The 21,851-nt window shown below is 39.8% G+C and overlaps 1 protein-coding gene across 2 annotated transcripts in view; it reads right to left on the minus strand.

Moving 5' to 3' along the window:
• The window catches only part of Synpr (synaptoporin), a 354,853-nt gene that overhangs the window by 62,082 nt on the left and 270,920 nt on the right, over nt 1–21,851 (minus strand). For both annotated transcript variants that reach the window (XM_052734105.1, XM_052734106.1), the window contains one exon: nt 2,871–3,069. In XM_052734105.1, the coding sequence (XP_052590065.1) occupies nt 2,871–3,069 (199 nt within the window). The remainder of the gene's footprint in view (nt 1–2,870; nt 3,070–21,851) is intronic.

Here is a 21,851-nt window from a genome sequence, read left to right on the forward strand (position 1 = left end):
AAGCTGAACAAAGGAAATTAGCTTAGGGGTTCTTGTTTTGAAAACAAGAAAAATGGGGATATAGATATGATAGGATAAAAGAGTAGATTATAGAATCTACTTTTAAAAAGCAACTACTTGTTTTAAATATTTTACATTGATATGGATCTTTGTATACAAAGTTGAGATTATTTTTGTTAGAACACACTGTACATGCAATTCTAATATTGTTCATGGTATTGTACCTAAACACCTCATTTAACAATGCAATGCAAATTGCTAGTCCTTGAATGTTATTATTACAGTTTAATTAATAAATGCAGGTTAGTAGTTACTTGTTTATTACAATTAAACTTATAGTCATGTTAGGTATGTTTTCAAGGTCAAACAGATATATTTTAGGTAGACAGATGGTCTTCAAACACTTTAGAAATCTGAATATGGCATTAAAGATGTTTTAATAACATAGTTTTTTTTTTTTTTAATGACAATGAGACATGTCTGCTCTTGACAGCACCAATCTACTCCAGAGAAGATGATGGGCATTGAAGAAACTCCATATGTAGTTTGCTTTCTTTGTGGCAAAAGTTAGCTACTGGGCAAGAAACTGCCCTCACCTCAACTGCTAACAGTATGCTGTTCAAATACAACAATCAGGACACAAAAGAAAGGACTGCCAAACTTTGCCAAGACAAGGTAGGACAGCCCTTCAGAAAATTCTGCTTCACAGATAAGTCTGTCAGATATTCTAGGCCTGTAGGTTGAAGATAGATGCCCCAATGTTGTAAAGGAACTTTAGGTGACTATCAAGGCAGCCAGCTGTTTCTGTCATTTCTCACATTTTTTGAAAGTCTCTTGCTTGCACTTCCTGCTTAGTTAATTCCTTCTTGGGTCTCTAATGGCGTTGAAGACTTTATAGTTATAGTTTTCCTTGTTACCAGATTCAGAAAAGAAATTCTCTAAAGAAATGTACAGGATGTAAGGTTGAGAGACATAAAAAGATAATTTTGGTAATGCAAGTTAGAACAAAATGTGAATTAGGTACAATGTTTTGGACTCACCAAAATAGGATAGATAATGGAGTATTTTTCTGAATTTGTCAAATGTTTATGGACTAGACATTGTTGGTGTATTTATTGCCTGCATACATTATATAGATATTGTACTTATTGTATATAGTTTTTCTTACATTAGTTATAACCTTTTTTTAAATTTTAGACAAAGAAGGGGAAATGTGATATTTTGTTTGTGCTCCAACAAATAAAGGTTGTCTGGAGATCAGAGTACAGAGCTAGCTACTAGTTAACCATAGAGGCCATGCAGTGGTGGCATACACCTTTATTCCCAGCACTTGGGATCTCATGCCTTTGATCCAAGCATTAGGGAGGTAGAGACAGGAAGTGATATGGCTGGGTGGAGAGAGGAATATAAGGTGGGAGGAGACAGGAGCTCAACCCCTCTCAGCCTGAAGATTAAGAAGTGACTGGAGCTGGCTCCTTTGTCTCTCTGATCTTTCAGCATTTACCCGGATATCTGGTTCTAGGTTTCTATCATTAAAAGCAGTTAGGATTCACACTACAGACAATATGTAAGACAGTCACTTTCCACTGCTTCCAGTGAATTGTATCTTGTAAAGATGCTGTGCGATAAGCTTTGGAATGGCAAGAAAGGCTGCTTTATTGTATGAATTGGGAGTATATAATTGCTATTACTTGGTTACTCAATGTTCCCCCAAAGTCTGTGCATTAAATAATTAGTTCCCACAGTGGTGGTTTGGGGAGATAGTGGAATACTAGGGAGACGGGGCCTTATGAGATGTCTTTAGTCCCGGGGGAATGCATCTTTGAAGGAGATTGTGGGATCCTGACACTCTCACTCTTTTGTTTTCTGGCCATAAGGTGAGCAGTTTGTTCCACCACAAGCTCCTCATCATTGCTATTTGGCACCCCAAGAATAATGGATCTGTCCAATCACAAGCCGTGATCCCCCAAACCAGAGGCCCAAAGCATCCTTTTCTCTACGTACGTCAGTTATCTCGGGCACTTTGTCATGGAGTCAGAGGCAGCCGACATAGTTACTGACAGGAGGAGTTCATAAGGTATTTTTAGATGCAGGTCGTTTCAGGAAAGTAGATTTTAAGTAAATGTACCTGTAAAGGTTGTAAGATATATTTATTTTTCTTAAAATTATCTATATCCATGTATCTCCTGGAGAGTGTTTGTATCTCCCCAGACATGTGTATGGTCATATTAGGACAAGTAAGGCTATGTTGATCACACCTATCCGGGTCTTTGAACCACTGTCAAAGAGAATGGAATGCAGTAGTGGGGTGATGGAAGGGAGGCATGAGAGCAGGGAGAAGAGTGGAGAGTGAGTGAGAGAGAGAGAGAGAGAGAGAGAGAGAGAGAGAGAGAGAGAGAGAGAGAGAGAGAGAGAGAGAAACAGAGAGACAGAAAGAGAGTAGAGAGTGGGGAGAAGAGTGGAGCATACAGAGCAGAGAAAGTGGAGAGGGGGAGGGTGTTCAGGTTACCTTACAATATGGAAACAGTGCATTTCAGAACAGCACCAATCAATAATGGCGACCTAATCCACAATGATGGACCTCCAAGGCCACAGCAGGTCTCACTCCTCTGTGTCTCCTGGGTTTCCTAACCATTGTTTGTTTTGTTTTCAAACTGGTTTCTACCAGATCCTGTGCTTCATTCCCATGCCAGGGCACAGGGACAAGTAGGCACTGTGCTTTCTGTTGTAGATCGAAGAGATGTGGATGGTAACAAGTAAGATTTCCTGTCACACACCAGCCTCAGAGGCACAGGTGATTCCAAAGCCCTTCAGACATTAGTCAGAGAAGTTAAAGGGACAGAAGTTGTTTCAAAAGGACAACGACTTACAATGAGCGGGCCCCGGTTGTTTTCGCGGTACTTGTTCTGGAAGAAAATGTACACCACGGTGGCGGCCAGAGAGTACAGAAAGGCGAAGACAGCCACGGTGACGAAGAATTCTGCTGAGGACGAGGAGTCGCCAACCAGTGCCAGCTTCTGCCGCTCCTTTCCCTCACAGGTGGGCACTTCAAAGGTCACCTGGTGCAACCTAAAACCACCAGAGGCAAGAAGACATGACATATTGTAGAAGATGAAATGCTCACTGTCACATCTGCTAACGTCAAGTCAGATATGGTTGGGAGTTCCGGGAAGCACCCACTAGAGAACTCAATGACAAGGTTACAGATTGCAGCTAGCCCTGTGGAAATCAGTATCACAGAGGAGGTATTTCATCCACAGAGGTGAGGAAGGGAAAGAAAATCAGAAGTGAGCACAGCCTTTCGTGAGATTCTGGCCTTTCTCTCCAAACACAGCCCAGCAGCCTTGGGTCCTGGCCTGCTGTGTCTCCAGCCCCTTCCCTCAGTGAGTTCCATCCTCCTATCTATCTTCCGCTGACCCTGCTTGCCTCCTCAGCATCCAGGCTCCACATCCTCCCTGGGGAACCCCCTGATGACTACTCACCACAGTGGTTTCTTTCCTTTTGACATTTTTATTGTATTTCTTCTCTTTTAATCATTGAAATTTTAATTACAACATTTACTCGGACATTTTTAATCTCATCACATTCCTTTATAACTTTTGTGGTGTTTGTTATCAGTGAAGCTGTCTAGATAACATGCTTGGATGCTGTATATTCCTGTCTGCATTGCTTTCTCAGTGATGACTACTAATCACTGTGATGGCGTGGGATTGGCTTTTCTTCTTTTCCGTGTACTACAACACTGGCTTTTATTAGGCATTCAATACTTGAATAAATGAAGAGTCTCTGTTCTGTCAGGTCCTAACTTGATGGACCTTTTAGAGTCTTTGCATCATGAGTTCCCCCAGGGGAGCATCCAGCACAGCAGAGTTCACAGTGAAGACAAATAAAATGCTTGAACAATACTTCCTGCCCAGTCTTCAGACACCCAAGGAAGACATATTACATGCATATTGCAACGTTGTGAGCTGAAGTACCAAGTGTAATTTGGTACAAGGAACCAAGATTCTTCTGAAATGCCTGCTATGCAGACACTTGAAATCTACATTAAGGAGGCTTGTTAAGGTCACTGAAGTTTCACTTGGGAAATTACCTATAGAAGTAACAGTGTTTGGCCGGGTGGTAGTGGCGCACGCCTTTAATCCCAGCACTCGGGAGGCAGAGCCAGGCGGATCTCTGTGAGTTTGAGGCCAGCCTGGGCTACCAAGTGAGTTCCAGGAAAGGTGCAAAGCTACACAGAGAAACCCTGTCTCGAAAAACCAAAAAAAAAAAAAAAAAAAAAAAAAGTAACAGTGTTCATACAGCCATTCCCAACTCATATTTAGGGAGTACTTTTTCTTAGTAAGGAAAATGTAAATTATCTTTCAAAGTGTCAACTGTGCATACAGTTTACCAGTTTATACATTAACACTAATCATGAAATAATACTAATAGCAACAGAGCTAGCTTTACAAAATGTTTCATTTGTGTTAAATTCTCTTTTGAACACATCATTTAACTTAATGTCTGTAATAAACTCTACAATGTGGGCTCTATGCTGCCCTTCACCACTTGCAGGTACAGAAATGGAGACTAAGAAGGATCACATAGTCTGTCTTAGGACACCCAGCTAGTTTTGGTGGGCCAGGGGTTTAAACTCATGTCTAACTCCAGAGTCTTTTTAAAAACATCCATATTAACTTGTTTATGTTAACTAATCAAGATATCAACTCGGATAAATGCTTTCAGAATGAATCTCACAGTCCACTGGCAGTAGACTTTTCAAAGGAGGTGACATGCAGTGCAGGCCCCTCCCGGACCCACTGAAAGCCCTGAAAGCGATGCTGCATTGGTAGCGGAAGGAGGGGATCCAGTTTCCCTAAGTTCCTCACTTCTTAAAGACATATTCTTTTTATTTTAATTTAATTCTCAACCTAGGAAGACATTTATATTGTCCACTTGTGGAAGGACTTTTTTCTTAACAGATAGACAGTTAAGCTGTAGTATGACACAGGCATCAGGAACACTACTTCTGCTGATTGTATCAGATTTCCTTCAGTAACCTGCTCTGTGGGAATGTGAGAAAATGAATTAGAATGAAAAAGTAATCATATTAATTCTGAAGCAGATGATCTCAAGTCACCGTTTACCTTCCCTCCCTATCTTTAATCTGTCATTCATCGAGCATACTTTTGACAGGCAACTCTCTATTTCACACGAGTGGGCACTGGGCATGGGACGGGAAACAAGAGAGGGAATGGATTCTGCTCAGGTTGAAGCTCAGTCTTAATGAGGAAAGTGGACTTTCTGAGGGAAATCCTGGCCTGGGTATTGGGTAGTCAAGGGAAGTTTCCTGCTGGAATTTATCTTTAAGCAACAGCTTCAGAAATGACAAGAAATTGTCTAGATCAAAAGCTAAGGAAGGAAAATGAGATCATTCTTTACGTCCACACAGATGACTACCCTGTGTAAAGATTCTGAGAACAGCAAATGCTCACAAGATGTAGGGAAGCTGACTATTTCATTCATGGCTAGTGGGACTGCAGCCTAGACTTGTCTTCAGCTGGTGAACATTGAGTTACTGTAGGTTCCAACAAATCTACTCCTAAATCATAAGCAAGAGAAATACTAACTGTGTTCACACAGAAACTAGTATAAGGTTTTTTTTTTCTTATGCAGTGTTTTTCTTAATGGGAAAAATGCAAACAATTCAAATGTTGATAAACTGTTAGATAAAACATGGTATGGAATGGACTATTATTTGTCAATAAAAGTAATAGAGTTCTTATACTTGCTACTCCACAGAGAAACCTTGAAAATATTTTTTTTGCTGAATGAAAGAAGTCATACACAAAAAGTCAAATACTGCATGCTTTTATTTACACAAAATATTTAGAATAAGCTAATCCATGGAGCTAAAAATCAGCTTCATGTTGTACTGTAGCTGGTGATGGGAGAATTTGGCATGGTGGTTAAACATCCTAAGATTTGTGTTGGGGGGGTAATGTAGCAGTTCTAGAATCAGTTGTTGTGATGGACACACACCATCCAGCTATGAAGATACTTATATTATACTAACACACTCTACATTTTTTTTTTTTTTTGGTTTTTCGAGACAGGGTTTCTCTTTGTAGCTTTGCGCCTTTCCTGGATCTCCCTCTGTAGAACATGCTGGCCTCAAACTCACAGAGATCCGCCTGCCTCTTGCCTCCCGAGTGCTGGGATTAAAGGCATGCACCACCATCACCCAGCTCACACTCTACATTTTAAATAGTAAATTGGGGGACTGGAGAGATGGCTCAGTAGTTAACAGCACTTGCTGCCCTTCCAGAAGATTCAAGTTCGATTCACAGCACCATACGGCAGTTCACAACTCTTGGTAATTCCAATTCTAGCATACATACTGGCTCTTCTGGCCTCTGAGGGTACCAGGAATGCATGTGTTACACAGACATACATATAGTAAAACACATAAATAAGAAAATAAAGATAATAAAATTGTTGAATCACTTGGTAAGTGAATTAAATTTTAAAAAATGTTACAAAAGAGAGATGAGCATGTGTCTAATCCCTGAATATGCAAGGGCCAAACACATTGAGAGAATGCAGTGTGTTTGGGGAATGCAATGTGTTTGGGGAATGCAGTGTGAGTGGGAAATGCAATGTGGGTGGGGAAATGCAGTGTGTTTGGGGAATGCAGTGTGTTTGGGGAGTGCAGTGTGTTTGGGGAGTGCAGTGTGGATAGGGAAGTAGTGTGTTTGGGGAATGCAGTGTGGATAAGGAAGTAGTGTGTTTGGGGAATGCAGTGTGTTTGGGGAGTGCAGTGTGTTTGGGGAATGCAGTGTGTTTGGGGAACTCAGTATGTTTGGGGAATGCAGTGTGTTTGGGGAGTGCAGTGTGTTTGGGGAATGCAGTGTGTTTGGGGAGTGCAGTGTGTTTGGGGAGTGCAGTGTGTTTGGGGAATGCAGTGTGTTTGGGGAATGCAGTGTGTTTGGGGAGTGCAGTGTGTTTGGGGAGTGCAGTGTGGATAGGGAAGTAGTGTGTTTGGGGAATGCAGTGTGTTTGGGGAATGCAGTGTGGGTGGAGAATGCAGTGTGGGTGGGGAATGCAGTGTAGGTGTGGAATGAAGTGTATTTGAGGAATGCAGTGTGTTTGGGGAATGCATAGTGTTTGGGGAATGCGTAGTGTTTGGGGAATGCAGTGCAGGTGGGGAATGCAGTGCGGATGGGGAATGCAGTGTGGGTGGGGAATGCAGTGTGGGTGGGAAATGCAGTGTGGGTGGGGAATGCAGTGTGGGTGGGGAATGCAGTGTACATGAGGGAAGTGTAGCGTGGATAGGGAAAGCTGTCAGATAGTGGAAAAGGGGATAGATGGTGTGAAAAGAGAACTAGAAGCAGCCAGAGACATCCACTGAGGATGGGCAGGGACTGTGAGAATCGTGTTATAGATGTTGGCTTTAATTTGAACATTAGCAATATTGTCTCAGTATAAACAGCACGTTAAACAAAACCGAAACGCAAGGTAAGCAAAACCCACACTCCCTGCTGCAACTATCTGGAGATATGCCAGGCTACGCTTCAAGATCAGTGTGTCTCCATCAAGCAGGTTCCTTCTTCTGAAGCACAGCACCCGGGGCATTCTAGCAGAGGACAGAGGCTTCAGAAGGAAAGAGATGACAAAATTAGCCTTGTTTTCTACATCACTAGTTGAATAACATTATCTCTAATGTTGATTCATCTGGTTAACTTAAATTGTTAACTGTGCTCATTTGTATAAAGGAACAAAACCAAAATTTAAACTCTATTGTGCCTATTAATGCCAATGATATGTAGTGGAGTGTTTGGCTCCTCGGCCATTACTGATGTTAAATCAGGAGACAGGGAAATGAAAGTGAGGTTCTAAATGAGCACTTCATTTGAAGGAAGAGGTGAAGATAATTCATGAAGGAGGATGTCAGCTCAGAGTTGTTGGAGCGTAATAGTTCATCCTGCATGCCTTTGAATGTTGCATGATGGTTGTCCTGGTTGTTTGCATCAACTTGACACAAGCTAGAGTCATCTGGAAAGAGGAACCTCTATAGGGCATCTTCTTGACTAATGATTGGTGTGGGAAGGCCCAGACCACTGGAGGCAGTGCCACCATGGGGCAGGCTGGGCAAACCAGGGAGAGCAAGCTAGTATGCAATGCCCACCCATGCTCTTTGTTCCAGTGTCTGCCTCCAGGTTCCCAATTGAGTTCCTTCCCTGACTTCCCGAGTTGTAAGATAAAATGAACCTTTTCCTTCTTAAGTTGATTTTGGTCATGCCGTTTAAACAAAACAATGTTGTATATCACTACACACATCTACACCTCACCCAAACATGCATGCACAGGTTCCTTTAAGCAACATGTATATATGTATATATATATATGCATATATATGCATGTATAAATTTGCATTTCTGTGTGTATTATTGCAGAAGAGGAGAAGTTACCATCAGCATATATTTTGCAGCTGCAATAATTTTCTGAGCAAACATCATTAATTTAGAAGCTAAACAAGGGACAGAAGCTGTTCCCTAGAGATAGAGCATGCCCGCTGAGAATCTGGAAGCTGCCAGGTCCACCTCTGATCTTGTGAAGAAGTAAGGAAGCAATTGCTGAGGTCGCAAAAGGCACCCAATTCAATTTGTTGATTTCAAATGTACAATTCCCTCATTCCCTTCTTGGTTGACCTGACCCAATCAAGGGGTAATTGAATTTTGCTGGGTTTTACTGCATTTTGTCTGTCAATAAAAGGCTTCCATTTTAGAGTAGTTTTTCTCTTAAAAAAAATTAGCAGTATACCTATGGAGCCATTTAGAACAGTGCATGATTCTCCAATTAAACTAAAGGAGTCACCATGAGTACAAGGTTTTGAGTTTTGTTTGGAGGGACTGGAAGAATATTAAATGAACCTATCTCTTCAGCAGTTTGGAAAAGGGCCATCTGGTATTGCTTTATGAATAATGGTGTTAGTGGACTGGGAGATGGCTCAGTGGATAAGACACTAAGACACTGCCATGTACACATGAGGACCAGAGTTCAGATCAACAGCGCTCACACAAAATACTGGTCTCTGGGTCCAGCTGAAAGTTCCGTCTTCAAAGAGGGTAAAAAAAAAAATGATTGAAGAAGATGCCCAACATCAATCTTGAGTCCTACTTGCATGTACAAACTTACACATACACTCCACATTTGTGCCCCCACATGTGAACATGCATACACAAGTGCATGTGTGTAACACATGAATACACATAAAAATAACAGTATTTGTAATAACAACCAGTAACATTTTTGTGTATTGAGTCAGTATGCTTTATTCTCACTTGTTTGTGTTAGAAAGCACTGTTACTATCATTATTGTACAGATGGGGAAACAGTCTTGAAGTGTGTAGTGAGCTCGATGAGCTCTTGTGTCTCATGGATGACACAGATGAGTCTTGTATGCAGGTAGGTCAAAAGGACACCATTTGAATAACTGATGCCAGTTTTTGCCTCTCTGCTTGAAAGGTTACAACAAACTTAAATGTCCAGCTGAATGCTTATGTTAAAATGAACAAGCCAGCTGTTCCACACTACCTCATCCAATGGCAAAAACTCATCAAATAGGCAGAGTTTATGTGGAATAAGATTCTAAGGCATTATTCACTCTGCTACCACATTGAAATGTGTGCATTAAATAATATATACCCAGCCAATTTAGTTGGAACTCTGCACATTGACCAATATAACATCATGAAAACTTTCCTAGATCCCATATCTTACCAGGACTTGTTCTGCTCCCTGTCTCAGAACAAGCAGGGGGCAAGTGATCTGAAATTGTGGTCCTAAGAGTGTGCTTCTGTGTAGAAAGTGAGGCACTGTGTAGTGTCCAGCACAGGCCCAGCTCTAGGGAGCAATGGACCATGACTGAACTGTGACAAGGCTTTAGATATCCCTGCAGTGTCTTTTAGCAGGTGGAGCACATACAGGTCTAAGGTTCTACTAATCCAAGAGTGAGGGTCTGAGTGATAGACATTGAAGCCATTTTCCAAGGGCTGTGAAAGTCCAAGGCAAAGTGGAAGGAAAGTGGGAGTTGAGCTGCTGTGCTCCATTTCAGTCATTCTATAATCAGAATGGCAGTGTGTAGGGAAGACCAGACAGAGGGCCACTGCCTCACCTGTTCTATAGCTTCACTCTTTTCTCTGGGACTTTCAGTTCTTAGGATGGGGCTCCGCTTTACTGTTTATTGTTTGTTTCTCTCTCCCTAGTTTTCAAGTTTCTGATTTTAGAAGATTTGTTCTTTCTTTTTGCTAGATATATTTGTGTATATGTGATGAGTTATTTTGTTGTATTTACATACGTGTACAAGCTGACTTACTTAGCTAATATGATTCACTCCATAAATTATTACTACCCCAGGGGTTCACCTCTTTCACAGACTACATCTCCATTCTTTTTCCTAAGTGTCCCTCCCAATTCACGGACTGAGTTGAAGCTCAGTCATTTGGGGAGATTAGTCGGAGATCACGCTGCTGACATAAGGAAGAGCCCAGACTTCCTGACACCCATCTTTGAGTTGTTTGCATTGTTCCAAAGTCTATTTGTAAGTTTTAGACCACTGTGCTCCACATGATGCTCAACTCCTTTCATTCAGGGGGATTCCGGGAACACATGCATCTATCATTGGAGGCCCTAGGACAGAGAGTCAATGACTTGGTCTAGAAGGTTGGGAAGGACGAACCTCTGTTTGCTACCTCAGGTTTTCTTATTGTGTCTGAAGGATGGTGTTTGGTGCTGCCATTTAGGGAGCTGACAGTGATTTCACATCTGCTTCTGCTAGATGCCAATCACCAGTGGACATTTATTGAGTCCAAAATACTCCAGACACAATGCCAGAAGCTTTTCCACGTTATCTCATTTAAATCTGAAGCATTGATATCAGTGCTCAGATTGTCTCATTACTCCTTTACTGAAAAATGGGGAGACTTACTGACATAATGGTTTCAAGAGAGTTTGGGGACTGGGACCATCTTAAGCTGGCTCTAAAGACATATATTGAAAGAAGGTTATTGTTGATGCTACTTACACTTCAAAAGAGTTATTTTTATGCTGTGGTCAAAGTCTGGAGAAACTGCTTCCACCTAAGAGTCTTTGGTTAAGGTCTGTTTAGGAGAGAAATGACATGAGAGTATACAGTACAGTTTGAACACAGCCCTGGGAAATTCTCCCACACCACGGGGAGAACTGAAAATGCCCTAGCAACTAGGCTCAGGTGGCTTAAGATAGAAAAATCTCTTCTCTCATAGGTGAATGGAAAACTGTTATCAGAATGCAAGGCTCACTCACTGGAAGTTGCTCTGAGGACCAGAGTACCTAGAGAACCTTGGAGAAGAAGAGTTACTGCTAGGCTTTCTGTAATGCCAAAGCAGAACATAAAGCAGCCCAGTATCAACATCCTTCTCGCAGAGCTTTGGGGTGAGGCAGCAGACATTGAGATGATGCTTTCTCCACCCAATGTGCTTGACCTCAATGATGGAGTTCAGCTTTATCATCTTCATGGCATGGCTTAGGCAGACAGAATCATATTTGCACATGGTTTGATACTAACCTTGATTAAATACAAAGCAGTCTGATCATCAAGGTTTGTAACAGCAGCGTCTACTCACTAGAAATTAGTTCTTTGAAAAGGATAAAAACAAGGAAAGACAAAATGTTCTTCAACACAACAGGGGTGCTTGTCCCAGATTCACTTATACATGAACTGTGTTTATTGTCACCATGGAAGGAACTTTCTGTTACGTTTTGTCCTCTTCACTTTACTGTATTTTCCTCCCACAGGAAACTAAGTGAGATGTTGGAAAATGTGATCAAGGTTACTGCAAACAATACTCCTTTCTGCATGATTAACTGTATTCATACATGTGAGGCTAAAAAGCTGTTGCCCTACTCCCCAACTCCCAGAACAGAAATCCCATCTTTTCATCAAAAGATATTGTGTTGGAAACAAAGAACTCTCCACATTTTACCATACACACACACACACACACACACACACACACACACACACACACACACACACTTCTGCATTTGCATTGTGTAGACAGAAATTTTGAAATGAAACAGAAGCCTGCAGGTAATTAAAAAGAATGGTTCTGCAGAGGCAAAGTATGGCCAGGAGTTGAACTGAGAGCAATAAAGCTATAAAAACCTTATGATGACTCACAAAGAGATATCTCTGTGCTCACCAGCTATGATTTATTCATTTTGGTTTCTTCAAATAGAATTTGAGTAATAGAAAATTCAGATGGCTTCTCCATTGCCAAAGTAAAATAGATAATAATGTTACCCATTTATCTGAAGTAAAATTCATCTCTTGTTGGTCCTCTTTGGTACTCTACCCAAGTAAGCTGTGAGGGAAAAAATAATTCCAGAGAGTTTTTAAAAGGATCTTGGATGTTCGGCTGAAAACCTGAACATATGCTCATTTTATTTGATTGCTAAAGAAAGGTTTTGTGAGTAAACCGTCCTAAGGATTTGAATGAAATGTATTTGCAACATTCAAAGATACACTGCAATGATGAGGGAGGGTCCAGTCTCTCCCAGCTGACATTTGATTCAAATTCAAGTAAAATGATTTGATTCATTAATTCTGTGGAAAAGTACAGATACAATTGAAGAAGAAAAGTACAATAATTTTCTTCCAAGGATCAACCTAAAAAAGTAAAACACAAAGGGGCATCAACCCACTTTGTGTTTGTATGTGCATGTGTGTAGGCAAGAGGTGTATCTTGGGTGAAATCCTCAGGAACGCTATCCACCTTATTTTGAGACAGGGTCTCTTACTTGCCTGGAACTTGCCAGTTTGGCTAGGTTTGCAGGCCCCCATTTCTGTTTCAAGCACACACCACCACACCTCGCTTTTGCACAGGGGTTCTGGGACTGATCTCAAGTCCCCACGCTTGTGCGGCAAGCACTTTGCTAGCTGAGCTATCTTGGCCCACATACTTTATTACAGTATGACCAAAACATAGCTCACTTGTAAAGAAAGAGTTATCATAGTCTTAACAGTTATAGGATATGTATAAATATGATGTATGAGTTACCACATTGTACAGGTTGCCATACAGAGATGCATAATGAAGAAACTATAACCATTTCCTAAAGAGTTCATTGGTGAATGCTTTGGATATTTTATACTAATTTATCATGTTTAGTTTCCTAAACCCAAAAATGATTTAAAACTTTTTCATTTTGGTGACTGGTGGAAAATGGAAATAATTATATTTTAAAGCATTCAGATCTGGACTGTTTCACCGAAGTCCTTCACCCTGCCACTACTAACCTCATCTACCCTAATCCCCAGGACAATGTGCAGATGAGACTCAAGCACCAGTCCAGCCAACGGCACGCTATTTCCAAAACACCAGAGTGCTTCCAGCCCTAACACACAGTGTGTTTGCCCCTGTTTCCTGCCCGTTGTAAAGCTCTCCTTTTGTGGTTTTCCCATCAGTTCGAAGGGCAATGTAAAGAATCTCTGCTAACCACGAGCTGTATGACAAGTGTCCTGTCTCTCTTGTTTGCTTTGTTCCTCTGCTTTGGAGCTGAGGTTCAGATCCAGAGCTCTATGTGCTCTACAACTGATCTCATATCCAGAGCACCTCTCTTTATTGTTGAAAGCTCTGATTTTCTCAGAAAATAGAAAAAGGAGAATTACCAGTCTCACAATGTCTTTCTATGAGGCTCAAGTGTGGTAATGGGCACAGTGTTCTTAGGGAGCTTGGATGTAGATGTCACTAATGTTCACTATGTAAACATTCTAATTCTAAATTAAATGGAAAGTTTAGTTAATACAGTTGACTTTAAAATCCAAATGCTTTTGTAAAGTTTCAATGGCCTACATATCCTCAAAATGCAGGATTGAAACCAAAACCATTGACACAGCTCACAAGAAAATCCTAATATGGTTCTTGCCTACTTCTTTGCTACAATCACACCCAGTAGCTTTTTGTTTTCCTAGAAAATAATCCACTCATTCACCATAGGAAATTTTGTCATTGTTGATGGTAACAGTAACAGAAGGGGCCACTGGGTATTGATTGCTGTCATTCATGCAAGCCACTGTGCTCCGTGCCCTGAATGTTGTAATTCCTACATCCCTATGACAGCCCTGAGAGGCAAATCACTGTTATCCTTATTCTCTAAATGGGGACACTTGAAGCTGAGCACATGGGAGGCCAATCCAATGTAAAGGTCTGCCTACAGTTCTTACTGCCAGGTGAGTGTTCTTCCTCCTGAGTCTGCTACACACACTCAGGCCAAATGCTGTTGAATCTCCTCTCAGGCATTCATCTGAACCAGTTTCTTATACACCACATGGTGAAGAATCAGGTAGACTTTCAGAATAGTGTACACGAGAAGCTAGTTCTCTGAGAATCCGTTGCCTAAACAAAAAGTCAGCTTGTCAGTGTACTTGAAACTCTCAAGGGAAGAGCACTCCAGCTGCTTCGCCAGTGGCGGAGGTAGAGGCTGACCTTCAGCTGAAAGGCCAGAAGGATGTAGGTGTATGCATGCTTGTGTGAGCCTAAGCCTGTGTGTCTGTGTTAGAAGACTTTCCCCAAGGCATTCAATGGAAAATATTCTAGAGGAGAAAATAATTTCAGCACAACTATTACTTAACTGAAGGGAAATGATTTTTCTTGTTCAATTAGTTTTAGTTGGATCTGACTTGGAGGTCCCTGGAGTGACCCCATATTGCCCTGAGATAATATTTCTTTTATGAAAAAGTTTTTTAAGCAATGGCTACATTTTTCTTGGCTACAGAAGGGAAATTGGTGCTGAGAACAGGACTTGCCTTGCCTTTCAGGCTGCTCAGGAAAAGAAATACTATGGCTTGCCATTTTCAATGGCTCTAAAGTTAGCATGCTGTGGCTACTCTCTGGCAATCTTCCATCATGTTATGTCTAGCTCAATCACTTTCTGCATGTCCAAACCAGTGTCTTGAACTCCTGTCTCTAATTCAATCACCTCAATTTGAATTCTTCAGTGGAAGGCAGTTTAATATAAGAGCTAGCAAGGATTTGATTGGGAAGATTGTGGAGACTTTCTAGAGTATATTGCAAGTCTATGACACAGCATCAAAACAGTGTTTTAAAGAAAGGAAAATGGAAAACAAAAAGATAAATGGCATTAATCACCGGAAAGGTCCCAACAAACCCATAGCAATGTGTCAATAAGCAGCCTTCTCTTGTTTTACGTTACAGGTTATCTTCTAGGATTGTTTCCCTCTTAATTCATAGACTATTTAAATAGAAAAGAATAAACCTATATTCACTTCTCTCCTTTGAAAATTAAAAATTAAGGTCAAACATATGTGAACAAATGGTACAAATAAGTCTACATAAATAGATGCACAACAATTATCTTTAGCTTCTAAGAAATACCTAACATAAAAAAATTAGCTCCATTAAAATCCCAAGGATGTCTCAGAAACTCCTGGGGGTGTTCCTTTCCTGTGCCCCATGAGAAAAACACTATTTTCCTAACATTATTAGGATGCTATCTGCCATGACCATTCTCATTCTCTCTGAAGTAGACAGTGGCATGTTACAGACATGATGTGAAGTGTGATTCAGTCGTATTTACTGATTGCCAATAAGATGCATGCTTGTATATTCTCACATCTGATAACATGCTCAGTTTTTGTTTTCAACATGATAACTATCCAAGGATGTAGTTCTCATGTTGCAGTGTGTGATCCTCAGTCATGTTTGTAGAATGTGTAGGGGCTTTCCATAAGGCTTGACATTTGAGAACTGTGATTCTGGACAAGAACCTTGACTTCTTTCAAGTTATTTTACTTCTCTCATGACCAGTTTTGGTAATTTGGTTCATCTAGCCCAAATCACCATTTACATGGGCTTTTTTTTAACCTTGTAGAGAGGTGTCTGTTACTTAGTATTACTGCATATGAATCATCACACTACTAAAAGGTTTCTATAGTAATTGTTCAAGACTATACTAACTCCTTGTCCTTGGCAGATAGAGTAAAAAATGCTCTGACAAGCAGCTGGAGGAAGCACTAGCTAGCTAGTTGATTGTTGATGCCTGACCCAAAATAAGGAACTTTTATCTCAGGTTCCAAATGTTCCCTGGTCTCTCAGGCACTATGTGTGGAATGAGAGGCTAGCATTAGATATTGCATCATGAAGTTTACAGAATGTAATCAAGGACTATCCATCATTCATCTCACTGCTGAAGAAGAGCCACAGAAGGAGGCCCAAAGATGTGAGATTTCCTATATGAGAAAATAGGAGTACCCACCATAAAATAGGTAGCTGATGGTTTTGCTTACCTACACATATTCCTTTCCTGAAGTTCTTTGAGTTTTCAGGTTGGAAAACCAGATCTAGATTTGATCAATTATCTTATTTTATCCCTTGGGCTTAAGGATCTAAAGATAAGCACACTGGATCCTGCTACAGGAAAACAAGGCCCAAACTGAAGGAAACATGGAGAAAGAAGAAAGATATTCTAATTCCTTTCTTACATCCCCTACATCTAGCACAATACCTTTTCCATGACAAGTGTTTAAGATATTGACTTTTCCCTAACTTCCTCACAGGTCATTCCTCACAAATGACCCTTAATCTGAACAGGCATCAGGCGCAGAAATATTTATGGTTTTAATCACAGTTTCAAGTAATCCATTCTTTTCTCTCTTTGCCTTCTCCTATCTCTTTGCGACTATCTTGTGCCTCTTCTCTGGGTTTTCCTCGTCACAATTCTATATAATGCACATGCTGAGCTTTCCAAGGTGCTGAAATTTCTCCAATTGAGAGACCAAACCACTCGAACCCAGCAATTCTATGTGCCTCTGTGTATGTTTCCACCATTTCCTCACTGCTCTAGTCAGGTCTATTTCTGAAGCCATGCAGGGATGGACAAGAGGCCAACGTCCCTCCCAGTTCCCCTAGGAAAATCCAAATTGGCCCTTGTGCTCTCTTGAAGATCATCACCAAGGCTAAAAGGGGGCTGCACTACCTGGTAGGCAAGTGTTTGTACATGTGCATGCATGTGTGTGCTTGTGTGTGTACGCTCATGTGTGTGTGTGTGTGTGTGTGTGTGTGTGTGTGTGTGTGTGTGTGTGTGCATGTGTGTTGGAAGCGAATAGACATAGAACTTCATATAAACTTCACTAGTGGTTTTTCATTGGGAGGAAGGGTCCTAGTACAGATAACAGAAATGATATAGGTCAATTCTATGTATCTTTTCCCTACAAGATATGATGTGGGTCATTTCATTTTAATATTCACAATGCCCAAAATAAGGTAGATTCATTTACAATGCATTGTTTTCATGAGAACAAACATACTCACATGCAATATTACATGTCTTATTCCATAAGAAGGACTAACTCTGCATAATCTCCAATGTCAACACTTTGCTAATTCCTGTCCATTATGTTACAACTCCTTATATCTTCCTCTTTTCCTATATTTATTATGCATATACTCATTTTTCTCTACTTCTCTACTTAATCAGCTTTGAAGTACTTGTCAAAGTATGTTTCCTCCCTGAAGCTTTCCCTAAACATTATTTGCTTGGTTATTTTCTCAAATTTTGGGCCATCATTGCCTTTGTTTTCTACAACTTGTCCTTCATTCACAATGTTTTTTTGTCATGGCTTCCTTTTCAGCTATTCACATTCAAGTCTCCACCATCTACTTATTATATTATCTTTGAAATTTTATTAAATGTAGATAATACTCATATCTTCTTCATAATGTTATTGAAGAATTAAAAGCTTAGCACTGTGCCTGACACAATAACTATTCAGTGTGTTTTAATTATTTTTATCACTGATAAAATAACGACATTCATAGGTTGTCACTTTAAGCTCTTTCTTCTGAGAACTCTCCCATGTTCAAGGGGGCTTTCTCTACTTGCAAGTGCATGCAATTGGAAGCTTATGAAGATTGACAATTTTGGGTGTATTCTTTAGCACTGGAGGACCAAAGAGTAGAAATGCCCAGAAAACCCCAGCCCTTGGTTTTAGAATTCTTCGATGTATTTCACAGTTTTTAGAGGACCATAGCAAGGCTGAGTTCTAGTTGTCTATTGTGATCATTAATACAAATTCTATTTTTCCCTCCTCTACCTTACTTCTTCCACACCTTTTTTTGTGTTTTCTGGACTCACCTCTTATGTAACTTCACTATGCCCCAATCTTTGTTTTAAGATCTACTTCAGGGAATCCCAAATTAAGATAGTTCCCATTGCTAAGCCATGTCTTAGGACACATACCTTTCTTTGTATCTCTATATTGCTTTGACTCATGTGTTTTATAGATTTACATTTGATAACTATGAAGGCTGGTGATATGGTTAGGGTAAAAGCCCTTGCTATGAGAGCCTAACAACCCAAGTGACAACACTCTCAATCCATGTAAAAACTTATGGGAGCTTTCATAGTTCTGGTGGGTGATATGCATAATACTGGAGAAGAAAAGTAATAATCAGTCTTATCCATTTGTCAACCCTGTAAGTCACAATAATGACTGGCTTTGTAAGACATGTCCACTGTTGCAATGGTGGCATGAATGGCAAGAAAGTAACCAAACACTTTCTGTTAGATTTAAGGCCCAGTCCACAGGATGAAACCCATATCTGGCACTGTTACTGAGACAAAATACATGTGGTTGAATGGGTTATGAGACTTAGGAAAGATCTTACTACTATTATTCTGCTAAATGGGAAAAATTGTATTAAATCAAGTCCCAATGACTTATCATTGTGCCCATAGATTAGTGTATCTCTCAACCCTCATCAGAAAAGGTTTTTATTCAGTTGCTGACAATTAACATAGAGATGCACAACTGAAAGATGAGAGACTGTGGAATGTTCAGTCCTAAACAGGACATCTACATTACATGCCCTTCCCCCAAGACTCGGGGACCACTGCAGAAGAGTGGGTGGAAAGACTGCAAAAACCAGAAGAAGTAGATGATTACAAGAAAATTATATTTTCTGGACATAATGAGAAGTTTCACATGTGGATGTAAATAGTGGTTGTCACAACATGTACAACCTGAGCAAGCTCGAGCCAGACAGAACTTAGCATGGAGTTGGGGAAGGGTGGACACAAAGTCTTACTCCTAGATGAGGGGCTAGTACAGGGAGAGTTGGTTTTCTTTAAGGGTGTGTCCTATGGTCAACCATGATCCAGTAGAGGGCCATACAGCCAAGAATATATGGACAGCAGAAATTGTACTTGATAAGTTTTAAAAAGGAACATAAAATTAAGTGGGTGGGAGAGTATCTGGGAGAAGCTGGGAGAGGGAAATGAATATGGTCAAAATACATTGTATGGAATTCTCAAAGAAGTAATGAAAAAATAAAATTTTCAATAACTACTTCTTGAGTAAGTGATTTTTTTTCAGAATTTTTAGTGTTTATTTCCATTGAAATCTTATGTCTTTCTTAGTACAGCTTATGAAATTTTAAAATTTGCATTCTTGTTAGATACAAGTTTAGGATATATCTGCATAAAAGCCTCAACTTATGTTAGAAAGCTTAGCTTGAGAAAATGAGCCACAAATTGGGTTTATTTATATAAGTTGTCTCAGACTTCCCATGATAGATTGTACTTTGATGTGAAATCACCCATCCACAGAATGACTAGTACTAACAAGTCAATATATCAAAATACAAACCACGAGATACAGTGCCATGTATTGTTTTCAACAAAGCATAAGCTTCAAACTATGAAACAAACAACAGATACTTGATGCAGTAGGAAAAGTAGAATTAGTGAAGGGAGAAAAGAACTTTGCCTTCAACTCCACAAATGACTGGACTAGGTCAAGAATCAGGCTAGATGAAGTTTATTTTTTCTAAATATCCAGGTTCTTGTTTGTGACACTATAATTTACCAACAACTTGTCAAACCTAGGAATAATTTGCAATCAGTTATTATATAAAGATGAAATGTAGCTTTAAAGTGTGAAAAACAGGAAAAGAGCAGACACTGTATGACCAGCTTAGACACTAACAACAGCCAACAGCAATGGTAAACTGCTTGATCAGCAGCTGCACGGGATGCTATGAACTGACTGTTGTCTACTTTTGCTTTTGTGTCTGTAGGTTGGGTGGAGTGGTTCTGCCTCATGCCTGTTCCCTCTAGGCTTAGTGAAGAGTTCCCGTTCAGTGTAGAAAGCCTTCTCTATTGCTGATGGCAGTAGACTATGAAGGCAAGTAAAAACACACAGTCCCAATGGGGGCTTCATCTGGAAACAGATATAAAATCACTTTAATCAGTAGGACAGAATAAACTCAGCCATTATCAGACCATGAAGAGGTGACTCTCAGCTTGAATCTACTTTTTTCTTATGTTTCTTCCCGCCTATAAATGCAATCTCTAAGAAGCCATTTTGTCTTGGTCTATTTTGTATACTGATTGCATTTTTTTATTTCTGAGATTTTTTAGTTGCTTAAATGTTTGAATTTGTGCACTGAAAAATTATTCTAAATTACTATTACATTTGTGTGTGTGTGTGTGTGTGTGTGTGTGTGTGTGTGTGTGTGTGTGTGTGTGTTGAGAATTTTGGCTCTGCAAGTGTGGAAATCCTAGGTCATGAAGTTCAAGGTAAACACACCCACATATTCAGCACTTAGAGAAAATGTCCAAATACTTTTCAAAGTGGCTGTAACTGTTTCACAGTCCCACTAGCAGTGTTAGGGAAAGCCGACTTTCCACAATGTTGCAATACTACATGTTTTCTGTCTTCTCCTCTTTAGCTGCCATAATGAGACTAAAGAGTAGTTTATTTATTTATTTATTCCTTATTTTTGTCTCAGGTAGTCCAGGCTGTCCTAAAACTTACATGACCTAAAAACATAACCAAGGGTGATCTTGTGCTCTTGACGCTTCTGCTTCTACCTCCTGAGTCATACGATTACAGCATGCACAGCTCTACCTTGCCATTTGTACTTATAATGCATAATTTGCATATTTCCCTAATGGCTAATGATGCAGAACATCCTATAAAATACTTTTCTTGTTATCTATATACTTCCTTTGAATGAATATTCATTCATTTAAAATTAAGTTTTAAATGCTCTTCCAATATTTAGGATACAAATTTCTTTTCAGATGTATGGTTTAAATGTTTTCTCCCATTTTGTGGGTGTGGGTTTTCTTCTCACTTTCTTGATAATGTCCCTGAAGAACACTTCTTGAAATTTAGTTCCAAATTATATAGTTTTCCTATTGTCCTTTGTGTTTTGGTGATGTGTTTCAAAAGCAATTGATCAACCAAATATCATAAAGACTTACTCCTATTTTTTCTAAGAGTTTTATAGCTCTATCTTCTACATTGTTTATGACCCATTTTGAGTTAAACTTTTAATATGGTTTGAGGCAGGGAGTCCAACTCTATTCTTTCTTTTGTCTATTCTTAGGTGTCTGAGCATCATTTATTGTTATTATTATTATTATTAAAAATATAATTCTCTATGAAGATTCATTGTATTCTTGTCAACAGTAAGTTGTCCATAACAGTGATTTATTTCTAGGCCTCAAATTCAATCCAATTGATCTGCATATTGGTCCTTATTCCGATACCACACTGTTTTAATTATTCTGACTTTCTTTAATATTGCAGAAATACACTCTACCTCTACTAATAAGATGTTCCATTGGCAAGTAGAAAAAATGATAACAAAAAACATTTTTCCACTGAATTTTGTTCTACTAAAACAATTGTAAACCATTTTCAGAGTCACTAGAAGCAATAATGGGTCACTTTCTTCTATCTCAAAGCTCCTCCTTTTAGATGAATCACTGTTCTTGCCCCCAGAAATCTTGAGAGT

Source organism: Peromyscus californicus, unplaced genomic scaffold (genome assembly GCF_007827085.1).
Source record: "Peromyscus californicus insignis strain IS unplaced genomic scaffold, ASM782708v3 Scaffold_12__1_contigs__length_115047231, whole genome shotgun sequence".
In the NCBI taxonomy this organism is placed as follows: domain Eukaryota; kingdom Metazoa; phylum Chordata; class Mammalia; order Rodentia; family Cricetidae; genus Peromyscus; species Peromyscus californicus.